Genomic DNA, 20,948 nt, shown 5'->3' on the forward strand with positions numbered 1-20,948 from the left:
TAGTGTTGCTACAGGATGAGAGCTTCAGCTAAATGCCATAAATGTAATGAAATGTACTTTCTTTCAACTTTCTTGCTTTGCCCCAGACAGGTCTGACCAATCAGCACAGAGAGCGCTCTTACATGGTTTGTTGTGACGCCTTTTTGGTGGTCCTGTGTGAAAACCGTCCAAACCACAAGGAAAACGCTCCAGGTTTCTACACTTATTCGGACCGGAGGTACCAACCATAGGTGTGAAAACGCTGGTTAGAACTTTACAAGTCAGCAGTAAACTCTGGCAAATCAGGAAGAACAGTGTTAAACAACAGATCTTCTGGTGAGGTTCCCAATGAATCACAGACAGACACTTTTCTGCGAATTTACAAGTATTCGGAGCGACAGAATCCAGGAGACCTGCCAACAAGTTCTGGCTCCTCAGGATACATCAGATTCCCTAGTGCAGAAGTAGTGCACTGTATATTGTGTCGGTCATTCTGTAGTGTTGTTTGAATTCTCAGTGGAACATCTCATCCCCTAAAGCTGGTCTACAAGCATGACCATCCTGACCAAGCTTGACCAAGTTGGTCGACCAGCCTGACCAACAAGACCAAACTGGTCGACCACCATGAGCAGTAAGACCAAGCTGGTTGACCAGCACGACCAGGAAGACAAAATGGTGAACCAGCATGACCTGCAAGACCAAGTTGGTCGACCAGCATGAGCAGCAAGACCAAGCTGGTTGACCAGCAAGACCAAACTGGTCGACCAGCAAGACCAAACTGGTCGACCAGCATGACCAGCAAGACCAAGTTGGTTGACCAGCATGACCAGCAAGACCAAATTGGTTGACCAGCATGACCAGCAAGACCAAGTTGGTCGACCAGCATGAGCAGCAAGACCAAGCTGGTTGACCAGTATAAACAGCAAGACCAAACTGGTCGACCAGCATGACCAGCAAGACCAAGCTGGTTGACCAGCACGACCAGGAAGACAAAATGGTGAACCAGCATGACCTGCAAGACCAAGTTGGTCGACCAGCATGAGCAGCAAGACCAAGCTGGTTGACCAGCAAGACCAAACTGGTCGACCAGCAAGACCAAACTGGTCGACCAGCATGACCAGCAAGACCAAGTTGGTTGACCAGCATGACCAGCAAGACCAAATTGGTTGACCAGCATGACCAGCAAGACCAAGCTGGTCAACCAGTATAAACAGCAAGACCAAACTGGTCGACCAGCATGACCAGCAAGACCAAGCTGGTTGACCAGGAAGACCAGGAAGGCAAAATGGTGAACAAGCATGACCTGCAAGATCAAGCTGGTTGACCAGCATGAGCAGCAAGACCAAGTTGGTTGACCAGCAAGACCAAAATGGTGAACCAGCATGACCAGCAAGACCAAGCTAGTTGACCAGGAAGACCACGCTGGTCGACTAGAACGAGATTCTCAGATTAGGGTTAAAGGTTAAGTTCCACACATAGTCCAGTTACAATACAGGTCTCGGTTTTCTGTGATACGGGCCCTTTAATCCCACACTGCAGGCCCGCTACACTAACGTCCAGCTCTGACCACGTTTTGCTCACTTACATAAAGTTGGAATCAGTGCCAAGGCGGACAGTGCCACCCTGACACAAAGCCTCCAGAGATGTGTATTCAAACCGAGAGGAAGCGAAAATGAACAGAAAAACATTTCCATTAGTGGCTTGTTTCAGCTGCAGTATTTCACGGCGGGAACGTTCTCAGTTGGGAATATTGATGAGTCGCCACATTCCCCCACCACCCCACCACCCCCCACACCCCCCTCGCCTTTCTCTGCTTTTCCCTCCACGGTCTCCCACCATTATTCATCCTCTCCACCTTTTTAATCTCCAGTGGGCTGACTCAGAATTCATTTTCCATTTGGAAAGCGCTCTCCCTCTCCGCACGCTTGTCCGTAGCATTGATTAAGAGGACCCCGGTGGGACGGAAATTATGTTTGGATTGTATTTTAACACTTTTTTTTTTTTACACTCACTGTGTTTTTCATTAATCCGCAACGTGGCGGGCTCTGCACAGGGGTTTCGCCGGGGTTCTTCGGCCTGATTTGTTGGTTCGTGATCAATATTTCATTTCATGTTACGGTTTCCACCGGAATGCTAAACGCTACTTTGCAGGACGCTTGGAATTTTGTTGAAGTGTGGGAAACGGAATTGGACTGAAATCTATTTTCCATCTTTGGAAGTGTAGTGTATATATTTTGACACGGGAGTTGATGGAATGCTGGAAGAAATGAATGGAATGCAATGAGCTGAGGGATGTACTGTAGGGGAACGTACGATGCTAGAAAGCTAGCATGAAAGTTATGCTGCGTCCCCGTTAGCTCGGAAGTTGGGGGTCAGAGGTGAGAATGACACCACAACCGAGCTGGATCGTGTTCCAGTTGAATTAATCGTGTTCGGATCATTGAACACTACCGTATTTCAAAACATTAGCAAAACATTAGTTTGCTAGTTAGTTTGGAGTTCAACAACTGGTCTGACTGTCCTTTACCGTAGTTTTATGGCAAATCTAACCAAAATACACCCCACTCACAAAGCAGAGCCATGCAAGTTTGGGCACCCCACTCTTGTAGAGTTGCTGGAAGGGCAAATCAAAACCCTGGAAAATAGCTTCAGGTTAATTTATCCGACTACACACTATTTAACAGTGGTGGTGCACTGTTCTACTGTGCAGCGACACCTGCACAAGTAGAGTGTAGGCCCTCAGGCCCTCATGCGTTTACACTCTGTAGTCAAATGAGTCTCTGGTTAGTTATTAGACTGGCTGAATGTACTGGGAGGGGGTTTGGTTGTCGAATGCTTCTTGGAGCCTTCTTGTGGCCCAAATGCGTCTCAGACCTCCTCCTGAAGTGCTTTCCTAGCTAACACGTCCGTGTGCGGCCTGTGTGAGTAGTCCAACTGGGAATCAGAGCGTTTTTGGCCCCACATATGGATCAGTGACCACCAAGGTCAGTGATGGGACCAGGAGGGATTATACATGGGCCCCATCTGGGTTGTGCACGGCATATGGGGCCTAGATGGAACCCATGGCTGTAATGATGGGGCTCATTTGGGAAGCCCAACTGGGTCCCAGTAAAAACGCATGTACAAACCCACTCAGAGCCCACCTGGAACCCACTTAGCCAAGGTTCCTCCCATGTGAGCCCTGCATGAGCGTGCTGGCTGGGTAGAATGATGGGATTTTTTGGGTCTTATCTAGATATAACCCTGGTACAGACACGCTAGTGATGGCAACTACCCAAAGGTGCATGAATTCAGGGATCTGTTACTTCAGGTTAGAATGTCATATGTCCACCCAAGTCAGGAATAATTACCCAGTAATATCCAGGCCATTAAAAAAGATCCATTGCCTGGTGTGCTTTTAACCCCCAGACCAGTATGGACTGAAATGGCCGCACTGGGTTTTAGACTAATGTCCCCGTAGTGCAGTTTCCTGTTAATACCCACTTTTCTCTTAAATTGATCTCAATTGCGTTTATAGAGGATACATAAAAAACCCTCAAACAGAATGTCATTACAACTCCGCCAGGCTTTGAAGGCTCTACCGGAGGTCGTGCTTACTGTCAGGGTTCTCACGTTTCGCTGGCTTTTGTCATTTTCAGTATGTCCTCACATTTTCTTGTGGTGAGGGCAACGTTCTGCTTATCTCCACCTTTTTTTTTATCCTAAAACAGTGTTTTCAGCTCCAGCCTCCCAGCCCCCCTCCCAACACTCCAGAATTTCCATGCATCCCTGCAAAATATACACCTGATTCATCTGCTTTCAGGTTGATGATCATCAGGTGTGCTTTTGCTGGCCCACCAGAAAAGCATGCAGCAGAAAGCAGTGCTCAGAATTGCAGTAGGTGTGTGTAAGGCGTTGTACGCTTTACCAATCCATAAAGACGGGACAAGCTAACACCAAGAGCCTCAATGAGGTTCTGGTGCGCCACCAGAACGCATCCATTTTTTGGAAGGACTATCCTAAAAAAACTTCTCCCCACACTCTTCCATGTTGGTGTCCAGAGTCTCCTGTGGGTCCACTGGGCGGACATCTAGTGACTAGTAGGCGTTATGTTCATGAGGTCCTGGGCCCTTCACATCTACACACTAGTAAATATGTGGTCTACATCTTGAGGCTCTGAGGGCAAGGCTTGAGCCACAGAACCTTTTTCACAATAAAGAGCAGATATTTTGGGCCCAAACTCCCCATTGCTGGAATGCCATTGCAGATTCAATGTCCGGCAAAACTAGGCCCGCTGGTCTGCTTCAGTGTTTTTCAGAGTAGTTCACCTGTCTGCAAGCATCTGCACATCGTTATGTTTCTTTAATTTGTCCCCTGGATAAACAGTATATTCCATATGTAGGTTTGCAGCATTGCGCTAGAATGTAAAATAGAGAAACAGAATATCCGAATATCCGAAGAACCCTTTTGTGCTTATTGGGATTAGTTATATTTGGGTTTATGTGTACAGGAGCGTTATTGTATTTTAGCTGGCACAATACTCAGATATCAATATCATAAGGATTTTCCCCGTTTTAATTAGCAAAGTAACAGAATCATACATTAGCCAACCAATAACTGTCAGAGCTAATAATTCTTCCTCAGAGCAATTACTTTCCTTTTTCTGTTTGTGGCAACAACAAAAGAGTACTAGCGAAGCATTTCTATAATAAACATCGCACTGCTCCGATAGCTCAGCCGCAGAACACCATATAGCTTGATGACGGAGCAGTTCTAAAAGTATCAACTGGCTGTGGAACTGATACTTCCCAGTCTTCCCCTTACCCCGGGAGTAGTTCGGCGGCCAAGATACGCTGAGCTTCTGAAGTCTGTTACCTCACTTTTGCCCTGGAGCTACGAGGCTAATGTCGCTAACAAGCAATGGAAGCTTGTATCGCACCAATTAGCGCTGCTACAGGCCTATGTTACCGTCACACGCTCGTCTCCAACTGTCAGATTGAGTCACCTATTAAAGACTCTTGTATGTCTTTTATGGCGCTTGTATGTCTTTCTGTAATCAATACACATGAATAAATAGCTCAAGCAGTAGAAGCAGCCAAGTTGACACTAATGCTAGGCGACGTATTGCACGTACCAGTCAGCATGTTATAATATTGACATATAATGTCCATCAAATAGCGATTTGAGAGGTTTTGATTTTTGATTTTTAGTATTTTTTAAGTATTTCAACAGTAGCGTGTTAAGCTGGATTGCTCGCAATACTCAGGCCAGTAATGTAGGTCCATCCCAGGCCACACGCACATATACGCAAGTCTCTTCTGTAATTTAGAACCAGTGTTTCATGCAAATTATCATAACCTCGCAACTCTACAATTTCACAGATGAATCCTTATGATATTATTGTTCCTTTACAACGACGTAGAGGTACAACGCTAAGCTACTGGAGCTATAGCACTGTAGAGAAAATGCTAGACGAGCAGGCTTATTAGCTCTGGAGAAGCTTTAGCTTATTAACTTTATGAACGCATAATTGCATCATATTTTCATCATATCATATGATATTATGTGCGTATTTGTATGTATAATTATGTAGACAGACAGATACCAGTATGCCATACAGTTATTACTATTATATACTATTATTACGTTATATATATATATATATATATATATATATATATATATATATACACTGAATAAATGCATTCTTGGCCTTTAGTGTCACTTCTTTTCGTCGTGCCTGAGGTTTACGCGCCGCATTTTCCCAAACTGTCAGATTCCAAGGCACCAAGGCAGTTATCACGAAGGACGCTCCCAATCAGTTAAAGCTGTAAATCAAACGCTGTTCTGGGTCTGGCACCACTTGGCCTTGTGCTCCCTGGGGGGAAACCAGTTCAGAAAGCAGAGCAAATGAAAAGCAGAGGCTGAGAGGCTCGGCGCAAAGCATCGTGGGAAATAAAAAAGGGCTTCATCACAGCCTGCGTTCTGAAGCGGTGAACGTCCGCAGACATGTGATATCGGGGAGCCCCTGTGCACAAAAACAAACCGTGCAATTGCCTTCATGACTTCCATGTGCAAAGCCGTAACTTTACCCGCAGCAATGACAGGGGCCCAACGACTCCTCCAATTTCCCCCTAGTTGTTTAGGTGTAATTTGTTTGGGGACTTTCAAGGGCCTTTTTTTTTTTCCTCCATGCATTCTGGCTGCTGTTCATTCAGAGGCGCTTGGCCAGTTTTGTGATGACCCACATCTGGCTTAAGCTTGAAATCTGAGCTTCCTACAAAAAAAAAAAAGCCCTGAGAGAACCCTGCAGTTTGTTTCCCAAGGCCAAGGGGGTTCTGATTCAAACTCTGAAGAGCGCGAGTGTCTCTGCAAGTGCTTATTTTAGTTGGAGTGAATTAGCGGGCTGCTTTCTTCGAGGGTTGTGTATTAGCTTGAATGAATTATGTGCCACACATTGGGCTGTTTGGCATCACCTCTTTCCATTAGCCCTACTACTAATGCCCACAATGGACTCAACCCAAATGGACGACCTGTCCTCCTCCTCCTCCGCTCTTCAGAGAATGCGAAAGCAGTGGGGCCCGATCTGTGTAAGTGCGTCGTAAAAGTCGTACCTCCTCATCCGAGGCGCATCAAGGTGTGTTAGAGGGCAATCAGCTAACATCAGCAGGTCAGCGGGAGACGGCTCAGGCCTGCAGGCAATTTTCAGTTGCCTGCAATGGGAAAATTACGTGACTAGATGAAAGATTCCTCCCACGTACAGACTGCCGCAAAGGCCGTATTTGGGCACGCGAGCAGCGGGAACTGTATTGGATGTCTGGCGCTTCGTGTCCACATGAAAAGTGCTCTTTGAGGCCAGATGCCAGAGAACGACCTGTTAAGGACAAATACTCAACCTGTGGTTTATTCAGCAGTTTAGTTGTGGACCTAGCATTCAACCTTCAGGTTAAACTAGACTGGTCACATGTATTGGGAGGCAGGTTTGTAGTCAAGATCTTGTCAATTGGCCCCATTCACTATATAGTGCACTATTTTGGGGTTGTATGTTGGGCCGTACCTGATTAAGACTATGACTAGTTGTTTGTTTTTGCCTAATTTACCGGCTTTTCAACCACCTACCAGCAAAACCTGGTCTTAAGGTGATTTCTTTTGAAAGCAGGATGGCTCAGATATTAGGATTACTGTTTAAACATAAGTAATCATCTAGTAATTACATATTTATGTATCCTGATATAAAAAAAAACACACTGGTCAAGCTGGTTGACCAGCATAGGGTATATTTTTGTTTAAGTTTGATGGTTTAGCTGGTCTGAAAGCATGACCTCCAGTATCGTTGTCCAGCATGACCAAGCTTGTCCACCACCGTGACCAACAAGTTCAAGCTAGATGACCAGCATGGTGTCTGCTGGTTGACCAGCATCACCGAGCCAGATGGTTAACCAGCTTGATTCCCAGCACAGGGTATGTTTTCATCTGGACGACCAGCTTTTCGGCCACCTTGACCAGCTCAGACCACCCGAAACGAGTCACCAGACAGATTGTTTTAGCAGGCCATGTATTTACATTACATGCGAAGCGTCTGGAGCCAAACTAAGGCCTAGATTTCTTCACCTGACCTTCTACCGACTTCTAGACCTGGAGGTCCATCACACCATAGACCTCCACAGTGTGACCTTTCGACCTACAATATGTTTAGGTCAGTGAAACCCATCACCATAACGAATTGCCAGCAGTTGGTGGACTGATGGTGCAGCTGGCAAATCCTTGTACAATGTAGACATCTAGTGGCCATGAGCTTGAACCAGAAACCAGTTTGGCCATGATGGATATCAGATATCCAGGTCTAAAACCAGCTGAAAATGAAGCAGAATCAGAAAGAAACCAGCTTACTGTATTAACTAGCCTACATACTATTACAAAAATGATTTAAAATGTAAAATTTGTCATTAAAAGCCAGGACTATCTCTCTTAATCTATATATAAAGATTATTTGAGGTAAAAAAAAAAGAAAAATAATGCATTAAAGCATTAATGTTAGCAAGCAAGCTAACCAGTGTAAATAAACACAAAGAAATGAGAGGAATCTGAGAGGAATTTGTTTTAATACATGCTTTATTCGTTTATTTTTATCATTCTCATCCTACAACCCCTGTTTTCACCCCCACAGCCGTCGTTCCCAGCTCGGTCCTTCTCAAACAGACCGTCCATTCACTCGCACTCTCCGGCTGCAAGTCTGAGAGAAAGTCCTCAGGGAGATTTCCAGAGCTGCTCTTTCCCTCCAGGCGACCACAATTTTCTGAATGTCACGTTTCTTCCAAACGGCCGTGAACAATGTGGACTGCAGCGTGGTGGAGTGCTTCTCTCCTTTTCTCCCTGGTTGTCGGCGAACCACCGCGAAGGTAAGGTCGCCAGAAATGGCAGCTGTTTAATAAACATTACCGCTAGCGGACTGTCTGAACGCCAAGCTTGTGTGTCTACCACACTCTGTGTGAGGAAAGATAGGGGTAGAGTAGCCGAAGCCTTAAGTCAAAAGCCAGGTGTGTTGGGTGGGTTCCAGTGCAGCACAAGAAGTGAAAGTAGATTTGTAGATTTGTAGATTTGTAGAAACCAGACTGAGTAAAAAAGTCCTTTATTTGGGTGGAGAACTTCAGGAGAGCAGCCCAACAAGCTTCATCCCAACTCCATCATCCAGCATCTCTCAGCACAAGTTTTCCTCCCTGCTGTTTTCTCTTCTGTTTTTGGTGTGAAAGGAAATGTTCCAGCTCTAAAATGACAAATATGAACCTGGGTTAAATGTGAATGGTCAAACTGAAAACATGGAGAACTTGGAGGTGTAGGTTCCTCATAAATACACTCAGAAAATTGTCCAGTTACATCTGTTTTTATCATTTTATCAAATTCAAGCCCATTGAAATTCCACCGGCCATTGAGGAGTTGACCAGGTCTGCGTGAGACATGTAAAAAAAAATATATATATCACCTTAAGGCCCATTTCTGTCATTTCTACAATTCTACTACAAAACCCGATGGTAAACTGTGTTTTCTGTGTCCTGCAGGCCAGTGTTTGCATGTGGTGGGAACTTTACAGGACACTCGGGCTTCATTGGGAGCCAGGGTCACCCAGGGGTTTACCCACCTAACACCAAATGTGTCTGGAGGATCACGGTGAGAGTCCACTTTGTATTTTTTGGCTTTGTGATAGTTAACCACCAACCGTGGTTGGTGTGGTGCAACAGATAGCACCACTACCCGCCACTAAGCTACCCCACCATGTGGGAGACTGGGGTTCGATTCCCGGTCTGGGTGACTATGCAGCGCTACACCAATAAGAGTCCTTGGGCAAGACTCCTAACACTACACTGACCGCCCTCTGTAATATGAGTTACCTTGTAAGTCGCTCTGGATAAGAGCGTCAGCTAAATGCCATAAATGTAAATGTAATAAATAATCCTGGAGTCGTTTAAAGGAACATTCTGCAAAATGTAATTCATCAGCCAAGGCATGTTTAGTGTCTGGAGGTTGCAGATCTTTTAAAAATGTATGTTTTATAAATTATTATATCAGCAGGTAATTACATGGGGTGTACCGATACCCAGATTTTCGAGTATCTGCCGGTAGCGAGTACTGAAACCGATACCAGCTTTGGCGTAAATACTGGATAAATGGCTTTAAGTCCTGATATTTAGGGTGTTTCACTTATAATATTTTGAACTTTTCTATTTTATCCCAAATATGATATAATAAGCTTGAAAGAACAGCGTTTACTGGTTGAATAACTGTGCATTTGAAAAAATTCTGAATTGTGGAAAAATAAAAATGGCCACAATGCAGAATCTGGTTAAGCTTCATAAATCAGGGTCCTCGTCTCTGTGTAAAAAGGTACTAAATTTCAGTGTGTTTCCTTTAAACAAACTGCTGAAACTCAACTTTTGGTTTCAGAACCGAAAAAAAATGATCTATGTAAAAAAAAAAAAACAATACCATGAAGTGTCAGTAAACTTCATGGTATCGGCGCTCTCTATTGTCGATACTGATACTGTGTGTAAGTGCCAGTATCGCCATCGGTATTGGTATCGGTGCAACACTAATAATTACCTACAATCATTTGGATTAAAATAAACTGATTTGTTTAGGAGCCTTATAATTTAAAATTTACTGCATAATTAACCCTAAATAAATGCATGCTATATTATAATGTTGATCCAGGTGGATGCAGGTCTCAGTTTCTGCTCTTTATTTTGAATGTAAGTTAATGTAAAATAAAAGCTTATTTCAAGTCATTTAGAGTCATTTCTATTGGTCCATTCATCCAGAATTATTCACAAAGTGTACAGAAGCAACTACAGGGTTAAAACCATGGGAAAAAAAACTAAAAATGGAATATTTTTGCATTTAAAGGTGCAGTTTGGTGAAAAATCACCACATCATGAATTATCACAGACCCTAGATGCAGTTGATTAGCTGAGACATAGCGCTGATAGACGTGTGGCCAGGTTTAATGTACAGCTGGAGATGCTAGACTGCATCTGGGGTCAGTGATCATTCATGTCCATTAGATTATTTTTTTTTTTTTTTTTTGCATACTGATCCTTTAAAGTCATAAAGTCTTAGCAGACAGAATTCCCTTTAAAATCCATCCTGATTGAATAGGCTTGGTCAGCAGTGGCTTAACCGTTTTTAAGATAAGCACTGGCCTCAGTATTGTACTGTCCACAGCTTATCTCCAGCGCTAAATGTCTGCAGGTGCCTCAGGGTAGAGTGGTGTCCCTTTCGTTCCGTGTCATGGACCTGGAGAATGACGGCCTGTGCAGATACGATTACGTGGATGTGTATGACGGACACGTCAATGGCCAGAGGCTTGGCCGCTTCTGCGGTATGTCCAGGCCCGGTGCGCTCGTTACCAGCAGCAACAAGATGCAAGTGGTCATGGTGTCGGACGCCAACACAGCTGGGAGTGGTTTCCTGGCCGCTTACGCGGCTGCCCGGCCCAACGAAGGAGGTAATGACCCTCTTACTACCAGCTCATTATAGGCTAAATCCGGAAAGAGGCCCAGCCCTGTGCTGGTAGAGTTCAGCCATTCTGCAGATACGTATGAGACAATTTTGAAAGCTCATGTGATTCAGTTTTTTTAATCTGCCTGGTTTTGCTTGTCCTAACATTAGCTTTGGACCCAAAAGCCCAAAATTGGGCCCTCGTAGAAGGTTTGTTTTTCATATTTGCTGTACATCTGTCAGCCATAACATTACATGATTACCCATCAAGACACCTGTCCAGACTGGGTCAGAACATCTCCAAAACATCAGGCAGGTCTTGAGTGTTGAGTGTTCAGAAGTACTCCAAGGACAACAAACAGTGGGCACCCAAGGCTCATTGATGTGATCCATGGAGGTCCCAGGAGCTGCTGCTAATTTTTGGGGGGTTCCAGATACCACAGTTCATGCCTTGAAAGGTCAGCTGATTTGGCAAACAGCTGATGTTATGGCTGATGTGTGTATCTAATGAATTGAACATCTCCAATCAACAGCACCCCTGATTGGCCCAAACATTTTAACGAGGAGTACTGATGCAGCACTGTTCATCAGTGTTTGTGTAATGTTTTCTTGTGACAGGGGATCGCTACTGTGGTGGACTTTTGAGGAAACCAGGAACCTTAAAGACTCCAAACTGGCCAGACCGGGATTACCCTGCTGGTGTGACGTGCTCATGGCATATCGTGGCACCTCAGAACAAGGTGGGTTTGGTACTGTAGCTTAATGTGACGTCACTTCTTTGGTTTACGTCCTCCTCCATTAAACCCTCCTGTGGCCACATTTGTCCATTTCTTTAGAAACGTCTTCAATCACGTAGCGGTTGATTGAGTCTGAATAGAGACATCAGCCCTAATATCCCACTACTGAAAACCTCCCTCACTCACCTCCCTCAATCAACGAATGTTGGATGGGTTGACGTAAAAGTCGTGAATTCTGATCTGGCTGTTTTGCCATTCACACTGACCCGCGGATAACACATCTGCGTCACGCATGACGAAAAAGATTTGGATTTGGGCTGCCTTTACCTGCCGTGTGAACGTAGCCTTACAAGCTGAAGACTTGGTTTGTGAATGAGCTGGAGGATTGGAAATGTGAGAAGGAAAGAAAGGGTAAACAGTCTGTGCATTGCTGGATAATTGATTGTTGACTGTCGCTGCTGCTCTGCTAATTAAATGCACTGGATATTAGTGAAGATTAGATTTGTGTACTGGAGATTTGAAGCTTGTTAGGCTAACAAGAATGTAGCCTTATAGCCCTATACACCAATTACCTCTCCACTCAAACCATATCGAGTTGTTAAGCTCTTAGCTAGTTTGCATCAGCTAGGATCCAGAAGATCCCTCTAAGCTTAGATGCTACTAAATACAAAAGTCAGAATCCCACAATACTCAACACTACACTTCGGCCAAGTACTCTTGGATGAGGAGGGTTTTTAGTCAGTTAGGAAGTTCGTTCCACCACTTCGGTGTCAGGACAGAAAAAAAAAGCCTGGACGCTTGTCTTCCATGGATCTTAAAGGATGGCGCCTCAAGCCGTACTCGGCTTTTGACCACTGCCCGAGAGTTTTGATCTGTTAGGCCTGAGGAATGGGGTACTATGGGTTTCGAGCACTCAAACCAATCAGTGTTACTGCCCAATCCATATATATATATATCGGTCAGGCCCCACATTAAACCTTGTGTCTTGGATGACTTGGTTCTCGAGGTTGTTCTCAGGTTGTTCACGATGTTGTGTTACTGCCAGTTGACTGTCCCAACCACGTTCTCCTCTCTTATGCTGCCATCTCAGATAATAGAGCTGAAGTTTGAGAAGTTCGACGTGGAGAGGGACAACCACTGCCGCTACGATCACATGGCTGTTTACAACGGCGGGGAGACGAGCGACGCCCGGAGGATCGGACGATTCTGTGGAGACAGCCCTCCTGCGTAAGAGCCCATCTCTGCTGTTCTAGTGTTGCGGTCAGTTCATGTTCTCACAGACTCTCCATACACTCGCCTTCTTTTACAGGCTTCTCTTCTGATGTCGTTCTTGTTCTTGTGTCCGTTCAGCCCGATCTACTCTGACGGCAGCCAGCTCTTCATTCAGTTTGTCTCCGACCTCAGTCTGACTGCTGATGGTTTCATCGGACATTACCTGTTCAAACTTAAGAACTCCACCATCACAGGCTCTCCTGTTACTACAGCCCCAACCCCTCTAACCACCGCATGGCCCATAGGTTCGTACTCTCACTGTGCATCGTACATCACCATGCGTTTCGTTATGCTCTGTGGACACCCCTTCTATGTATGAAACCCCAAACCCTACACTGAATGACCATCTCCATCGCAGTGACTGAATTATACAGACATTGAGAAGGATCAGTGCACATCCACTTTAATAGCAGGACAATAAATTGGGAGGTGTAATGGTCTTCAGAGTGTACAGAATGTGTTAGCTTGGCCAGACAGGCCGTTTTTCATTTGAGTGGACTATTATTCATATGCACAAATGCATCAGCATGCTTTTATAGAAGCTCAGTGTTGTGGAATTACGCTGACGTCTCCCACCGTGGTGATAATGTGTTTTTCTTCCCCGCAGCTCTTACATATTCAGAAGCTCTCTGCAAGCAGAAATGCAAGAGGAGCGGAACGATTGAAAGCCATTATTGCTCAAGTAACTTCGGTGAGGGCTTTTTTATTTTTTGATGTATTTTTGGCTTGTTTTTGCTGTTTATTTTAGGCACGCGCAGCAGGCGAAGCAAAGCTTAGAAATGGGCTGATTCTGATAGTATTCCTCCTTCTGGCTTTGATATTTTGGCTAAAAATGAAAAGGATCAGCCATAACATTACAACCACCTGCCAAATATTGAGTAGGTCCCCCTCGTGCCACCAAAACAGCTCTGACCTGTCGAGGCATGGACTCCGCAAGACCTCTGAAGGCGTCCTGTGTTATCTTCCGCCAAGGCATTAGTTAGCAGCAAAACCCTTAAGCCCTGTAACTTCCATAGTTGGCCATCCTTCCTTCCTGGAGCACTTTTGGTAGGTACTGACCAATGCACCACACTGCAAGACCTCACTCAGTCAGTCGTCTAGCCATCACTGCTTGGCACCGCTGTCAAAGGTGTTCAGATCTCAGGCCTTACGCCTTACACAACACATCATCTTCAAGAACTGACTGTTCACTTGCTGCCTAATATGTCCCACCCCCTCCAATTGCAATGTGATTGCGATTTGATTTGTGTCCTTACAGTCATAACAGGCACCCTAATCTCGGCAGCCATGCGGGAGCAGAGCGTGCTTGCCACCTTCTCCATCACTAACGTGTACAAGGAGGGAAACCTGGCCATCCAACAGGCTGGGAAGACCATGAGCACCAAAATCACTGTCCTCTGCAAGAAGTGCCCATTGGTTAGGAGAGGTGAGTGGCCTTGTAGGAACAGCTGTTTCCAATTGAAAGCTAAACCTTAAAGCAGAACTTCCAAATCCTGGCCTGGAGGTACTCCCACACTGTGCATTTCAGTGTCTCCTGCAGATGTACTCAATCAGCTAAGACATGTTTGCCAGTAGAATAGAATGGGTGTCTGGATATTAGTAATATTTTGTCCAGTTTTGTTGCCCCTGATCTGATTACCTCAGTCCGGAGTATTCTCTAATACTAATCCAGTCTTTGTGTTTCTATAAATTACCGGCTAAAATGATGTGCTAATTAATTCCGCTCAGTAAAAGCCCTTTTAGTACCAGTTTCTATAATTAGACATTCTGGACTGATTGATCTAGTTTAGTCGAGGCTTTTTCTTAAAATGATAAAATGTTTTTTAGTGTGTTTAATATCTCATAATCCAGTCTGACCCTCCTTCCTGACCAATCAGCTCTCAGCTCCTCTAAAACACTGCAGTCTAATCACTTCCTCTGGACTGATCAAAAGAGTATTTGCTGTGATTGGGGTTTCTATAGCGGATGTGTATTAGCATTAGCCTTAGCCTCCTCCTCTCAGTTGTGAATGCTCTTTTTAGTGCTGGATAGAACCAAAGAAAGGTAAGCGGTTCTCCCACTGGGAAAACATGTGACGTAGTCTAGTTTCTAACTAAAATAGACAAATAAGTGGAGGACAAACAGCTCTAAGTCAAAGCTCTAGAACCACAGGTAATATGTTAGGTTATCATGTTCCACGCGGCAGCTTCGCAACTGGTCTGTTACCTTCTGAGAACGCGCCTCACTGCTGCGGGCTGGGAATAATGGCTAATGCTAATAGTGCCTAGAGGACGCCACAAAGGGCCTTCTGCTGGAACACAGCGGTAAAAACAAAGGATCGGAACTGGATCTGACTTCAAATAGCTTTTATTATAAAAGATTGGCCCCAATCCTGATGCACTGGATTGGATTGAGGGCCTTGAATCCCGTTTCCAGTCTTGGATTTTGTTGTTGATAGAAGTTAAGGAAACTTTATGTACTTGATCGTCTACGTAGAGTCACACCTACCAAGGATTACGAAGTCCAGGACTTTCCAGATTTGAAGATTTGACCTGTTCTCTAGGGTATCGCTCAGTCTCAGGATAGTAACATTTAGCCTCTAAGGGTTTATTAACCTAAGCACAAGCAGTGCATTTCCTGTACAGAGCAACTCCAGGACCTAACCTTGAAGCACTGATGCCGTGAAGTAGTTAGCATAATTTTGCTGCATCGCGCTGAATGGCCCATAATTAGCAACCCTTTAGCATTTAGCACTGAAGTCTTCCTTTCATTTATAACTTCTAAACTTTCAAAATATCAGTGCAGACGGGTCTACTGCAGGTCTGCCTGGGTTGAGTGAATGTGGAGTTTTCCAGTCTTCACATTCCGGATTAGTTTGGCTCCAAATAAGGTGGTGACATATTTTAAGCAGGATCTGCCATTTTCAGCGTCATGGCCTGAAGCCTAAAGCTCATTTCGTCTGTCTTTTCCCCGTCGTAGACAGCAGAAATAATGCTGCACGCAGGGCTTTCATTTCTTTCCATGCTCCATGCTTGACCTCGGTTTATTTAGCATAGAAATGCAGCAGCACCGGCGCAAAAGGACAGACTGACAGTTGAGAAGAACTGTTTTCGAGGTTCTGAAAGGGTGGAATTTGCTTTGAGAGCAGAATCGAGAAAAGCAAGACGTCCATCACTGTCTGCGGGATGTTCATAGAAGTGACAGAAGAAGCAGTCCTAATCATGTCTATGTTACTACTATGGGGCTGAGAGATATGGACAAGAAACAATCGGGTCCATAAGTATTTGGACAGTGACGCAATGTTTAATCTATGGATTTGAAAGGAAGCCATCAGCATGTAACTAAAGTGTAGGACTCTCAGCTTTAATTCAAAGAGTTTAACAAAACCCCTTTGTAGTTTCTATATGTTCACAGGTTTAAAAGTAACTGGACGAGCAACAGTTAAACAGATTAACTGCTAAACAGTTCCATGGCCAGGTGTGGCCTGTTCCCTCATTATTATTATTTTTATTTATTTATTTTATTATTTCTCCCCAATTCAGCTGAGCCAATTAATCCACCCAGTCACTAGGATGCCCCCAATCACTTGCAATGCTCGCAACACTAGGACGGTCAGGACAAGCATATGCCTCCTCCGATACATATGCATTTCTGCTGATGCAGCATTACTAGGCAACTAGGCAGTGCCGGATCCCAACCTGTGCCAGCCATCATCCCAATGGAAGCGATGAGCACCATCTACCCACCCAGAGAGAGCGAGGCCGGTTGTGCTCTCTCAGGCTCCGGTTGCTGATGGCCAAATCCCCATTTCCCACTAGACATGGTAGCTGCGCTGCATGGCAGTTACCACGTCCAGTGCAGCTAAAGGCCTGGTGAAGCATCTGAAGTAGGGAAACTCAGCATTTGGTGATTTGGTTAGTCTTTAAATAAATCCCAAAGTCTTTACACTTAAGTCACATCTTGACCGCTGAATTTTAAACCCCACTGAGGTTGTTTACAGAGCTAAAATGACAAAAAAAAAAAGTATTTAAGTATAAAGCACTGTGACAGAGACAGAATATGCAAAGTAGTGTTTACTTTTGTGTTTTAATGGGTTGACTGTGTGCTTTTCTAGGTCTGAACTACATAGTCATGGGCCATGTGGATGAGCAGGGGCAAGGCGTCGTTTCTCCTTACAACTTTATGATGGCCTTCAAAACTAAGATGCAGAGAGACCTGGCTGTGTTGACCAGTGTTCACTGCTGACAAAACGAGGCAGCAGACAGCTTTGTAGTTTCACGCTGTCACCTCAACGTGTAACCTCTGGACTTACCTCTGTATTTACCACACCTGGACTGGACTTTGTAAGTATGAATGGTCACCAGAACCCACGTACCCGCGGACATACATGAGCCAGGACTGCCTTTTAGGAAAGGCTATAGAATTGACTGATTGAGAAATCCCAAGTCTCGCTGCCTGCCATCAGCAGCCGGAGCCAGAGAGAGCACAGTTTGCCTTGCTCTTTGAAAATCAGTTAAAATTCTGTCAAATCTAAAAATTCATTCATACCAAGGCTACACCATAAGGACGTAAAGCTGTTGGACACTGTGATAATGATATGCGAAGCAATAAATTATGATTACATTTAGGGCACAACCAATGGGGTTATTAATAACAGGGTTGTGAGTGTGATACCTGGTTTGCAAAGCTGCCACTGTTGGGCCCTTGAGCATGGCTCCTAACCCTCTCCACTCCCCGGGCGATCCACCAAACATTTGCTTCCAGAATTTGCTGGTATTTAATTAAACCAATTCCTCCATCTACCAGTGAAATGTTCCTCGTGCCACTGGCTGCAACACAATCCTAAACAGTTGGAGAGGTGTTCTTTCCATTAAATTCTGCACCCTTCTTTTTCCAAACATACCACTGCTTAAAGTTCTTGTTTTTGACAAATTTTGATGCTGAATTTTTTGGTGGGAACTTACGGAAGGTCTTCATCTGATGACTCATATTAGTGCAGGTAACACTGCACAGTAGAACAGTGGTCTAAAAGGTCTTTTGCAGCCAGACTGGGAGGGGGGGTTGATTTGCCTGTCTTGCAATATGGGCAAAACTCAAATTCCGATGCAGCCCTACCTCAAACTATATTTGTATTTGTATGTACTATTGTTATTATAAACCTGCAGGGCTTGGATTCCCAGTCATGCACTGTGCATCAAGATCAATCACTTCATCAGTGTTTCATTCACGTATTCCAGCATTGGGCTCAGTTCATGTTCCGATTCTGGGTTTCTGGATCTAAACACACTGGGGTTTTTTGAAAAATGATGGCTTTTGACTCCATTGTTCAAACTGGTCCCACCTCAATATTGGAAAACTACCTTGCCAGATTAATGGGCTGTCCTAATACAGCCCAGAGGTGTTCCAGCTATAGAGATGTAAACAGATATTCACATAAAAAATAGTCTTCTGCCAGGGAAGAGCTATTGCTGAGCACATATAGTGGGAGGAACACACAAATCACATCAGCCAGACTTAAACCTAGACTAAACGGACTAGAAACAGGCTTGACTTATTTAAGACGTTTTATCTAGAGACATCTTATTTTAGTGTCAGGACAAGGAAAATCATCTGCCAGAATAATCATCTTGTGTGTTAAACCTGTGGGATGTGCAACGAGATTCAAAGATTGAGAAGAGGTGGGACAGTGCAGTGAATGTCTCATTGGATGTGTGTAAAATGGGTGGCAAAGCAGATACAGTTAACAATTGGCCAAAAGGAGTGACTGGACTTGGGCGTGGCCAAAGACCATAGTGAGAATAAAGTAGCTGAATCTGCAGGTATATGGGAGCTTACGGTTATATGGGTCTACAAGCAGTGGCAGAAACCCCAGTCTACAGGAAATCTCATCAGAATTGTGGCCAAAAGACAAAACTGGCGGACAGGGACTGGGTTTCATGGCTTGTGAATGAAAATCGATTCACTTCCGTGTAGGAACTGCTTCTGGAAGTCAGAAGGCAGGTTCTTCACCACCAATTTCTAAAAGAACACCAGACCATCAACATATGGAGCAGACCAGCAAACAAGAGGCCTTTGCTCACTTCTGATCAAGAATGAGGAGGATTTCCTGTAGGCTTGGATTTCTGCCACTGCTGGTAGACCCGTATAACCGTAAGCTTCCATACACCTGCAGATTCAACTACTTCCTTCACATTATGGTCTTTGGCCAATCATTAACTGTATCTGCTTTGCGACCCATTTTCCACCCATCCAACGAGACACTCACTGCACTGTACCTCCTCATCTCAATGTTTGAATCCTCTCACAATCCCCTATCATCATCATCATGCAGCGCCATCTGCAGGAGCCTGAAGTAACTACCACCTTAAACATGCATGGTGGCTCATTTTTTGTCCGGGGAGCTTTTTATTTATTCTAACAACAGTTTCTAAATGATGGATTCAAGGTTACATGGCGTTGTGTCTATCCCACTGGAGTAGCATTGCTTAAGCTCCACATGGTGGTTTTGGGTTTTGGAGCTGCCTCACTGCTAGACTTTCACAATCACTTCCAGATTCCAGCCCCACCACAAAGAATCCCCCCGGGTTGGTTTGGGCACGCTCAAGTAGCAGTGGCAGGGAGGAATGTGAAAGTGTTGCTGATGAGCCTGATGATTCTGAAAGCTGCTCAATGGCTCAAAGACCTAACCAGTTATTATAGGCAGGGTATATACAGGGTAGCTGATTACTGGAGACGACTTAAACCTTTGACTGGTGTCGTCTGTGTAGAACATTTCAAAAGTCCTCAGCAAAAGCATGATTCCTCACGTACACTTACTCATTTATTCAATTATCTAATTACCCAGTTGTCTGGCAGCAGTGTGATGCATGAAATCGTGCAGATCTGGGCCAGCAGCTTCAGCTAATGCTCACATCAGCCATCAGGACGGGGAACAAGTGTGATCTCAGTGATGTTGAGAGTTCAATGATTGTTTACGTCAGAAGGGCTGGTTTGAAGAATCGTCTCTAGAGTTACTCAGAATGGTGGAATAATGAAAACACAGCCTGTTTTAATGATTGTTGATGAAAGAGGTCCACAGAGATTGGCTGCTCAGGCTGGTTGGCGCTGACAGAAAGGCTACAGTATCTCAGATAACCACTCTGCACAATTGGGGTGAGCACCACCAACCTTGAAGCTGATTGTCTACAACAGCAGGGTTCCATGTCTATCAGCCAAGAACAGAAAGCTGAGGCTGCAGTGGCTCAGCACAGGCCAACACTCACCAGCACTGGGCAGTTGAAGGCTGGAGAAATGTAGCCTGGTCTGGTGAATGGTTGACCTGCCTTGTGTCAACAGTCCAGGCTGGTGAAGGTCTGGGGGATGTTTCCTAGGCACACTTAATGCCAACGTCAATGCCAATTAATGCCAATCATCGCTTGGATGCCACAGCCTATTTGAGTATTGTTGTCACCCATCTTCTACCCATGTCACAAAGCAAGAGTCTCTCAAGATGGTTTCATGTACATCACAGTTAAGTCCAAATGAGTTCAGTGTTCTTCACTGGGCTTCCCAGTCACCACATCTGAATCCTGTAGAACATCTTTGGGGTGTGGTGGACCGGGAGATTCCAACATCCCGCAGAATCCATCAACAAGTCATCATTTCGCAGAGAACATGTCCATGTGATGTCGGTATGGGTAGGCCAACTGGGAAACTGGGCAGTTTTGTCCTCAAGTTCCACGTCCATAGAGGTTAAACATGGACCCCATCTGGGTTGTACACTGCATATGAGGGCCTAGGTTGGACCATGTGAGATTAAGATGGGCTGTAACAATGGGGCCCATTTGGGAAGCCCAACTAGGTCCCAATGAAAAAACACATGTACAGACCCACTCAGAGCCCATATGCCCATCTTTAACCCTCCTAGCCCAACGTTCCACCTATGTGAGGCAAATCTAAAGGGGGTTGTGCACATGTACTGCCTTGGTCTTCATCATGGTATTTCATATTTCAAATGACTAGACGTTTACA

General features: G+C 44.8%; 1 protein-coding gene across 1 annotated transcript; it reads left to right on the plus strand.

The window, feature by feature from the left end:
- Positions 1 to 8,289: 8,289 nt before the first annotated feature.
- On the plus strand, positions 8,290 to 17,360 carry pcolce2a (procollagen C-endopeptidase enhancer 2a). The gene is made up of 9 exons (XM_072686995.1): positions 8,290 to 8,357; positions 9,015 to 9,123; positions 10,702 to 10,957; positions 11,569 to 11,690; positions 12,778 to 12,914; positions 13,038 to 13,204; positions 13,567 to 13,650; positions 14,218 to 14,385; positions 17,053 to 17,360. The coding sequence occupies exons 1-9, from the start codon at positions 8,290 to 8,292 to the stop codon at positions 17,181 to 17,183; spliced, it is 1,242 nt and encodes a 413-aa protein (XP_072543096.1). The 3' UTR covers positions 17,184 to 17,360.
- Positions 17,361 to 20,948: the final 3,588 nt, after the last annotated feature.

The sequence above is a fragment of the Salminus brasiliensis genome, chromosome 9, assembly GCF_030463535.1.
Source record: "Salminus brasiliensis chromosome 9, fSalBra1.hap2, whole genome shotgun sequence".
In the NCBI taxonomy this organism is placed as follows: Eukaryota; Metazoa; Chordata; class Actinopteri; order Characiformes; family Bryconidae; genus Salminus; species Salminus brasiliensis.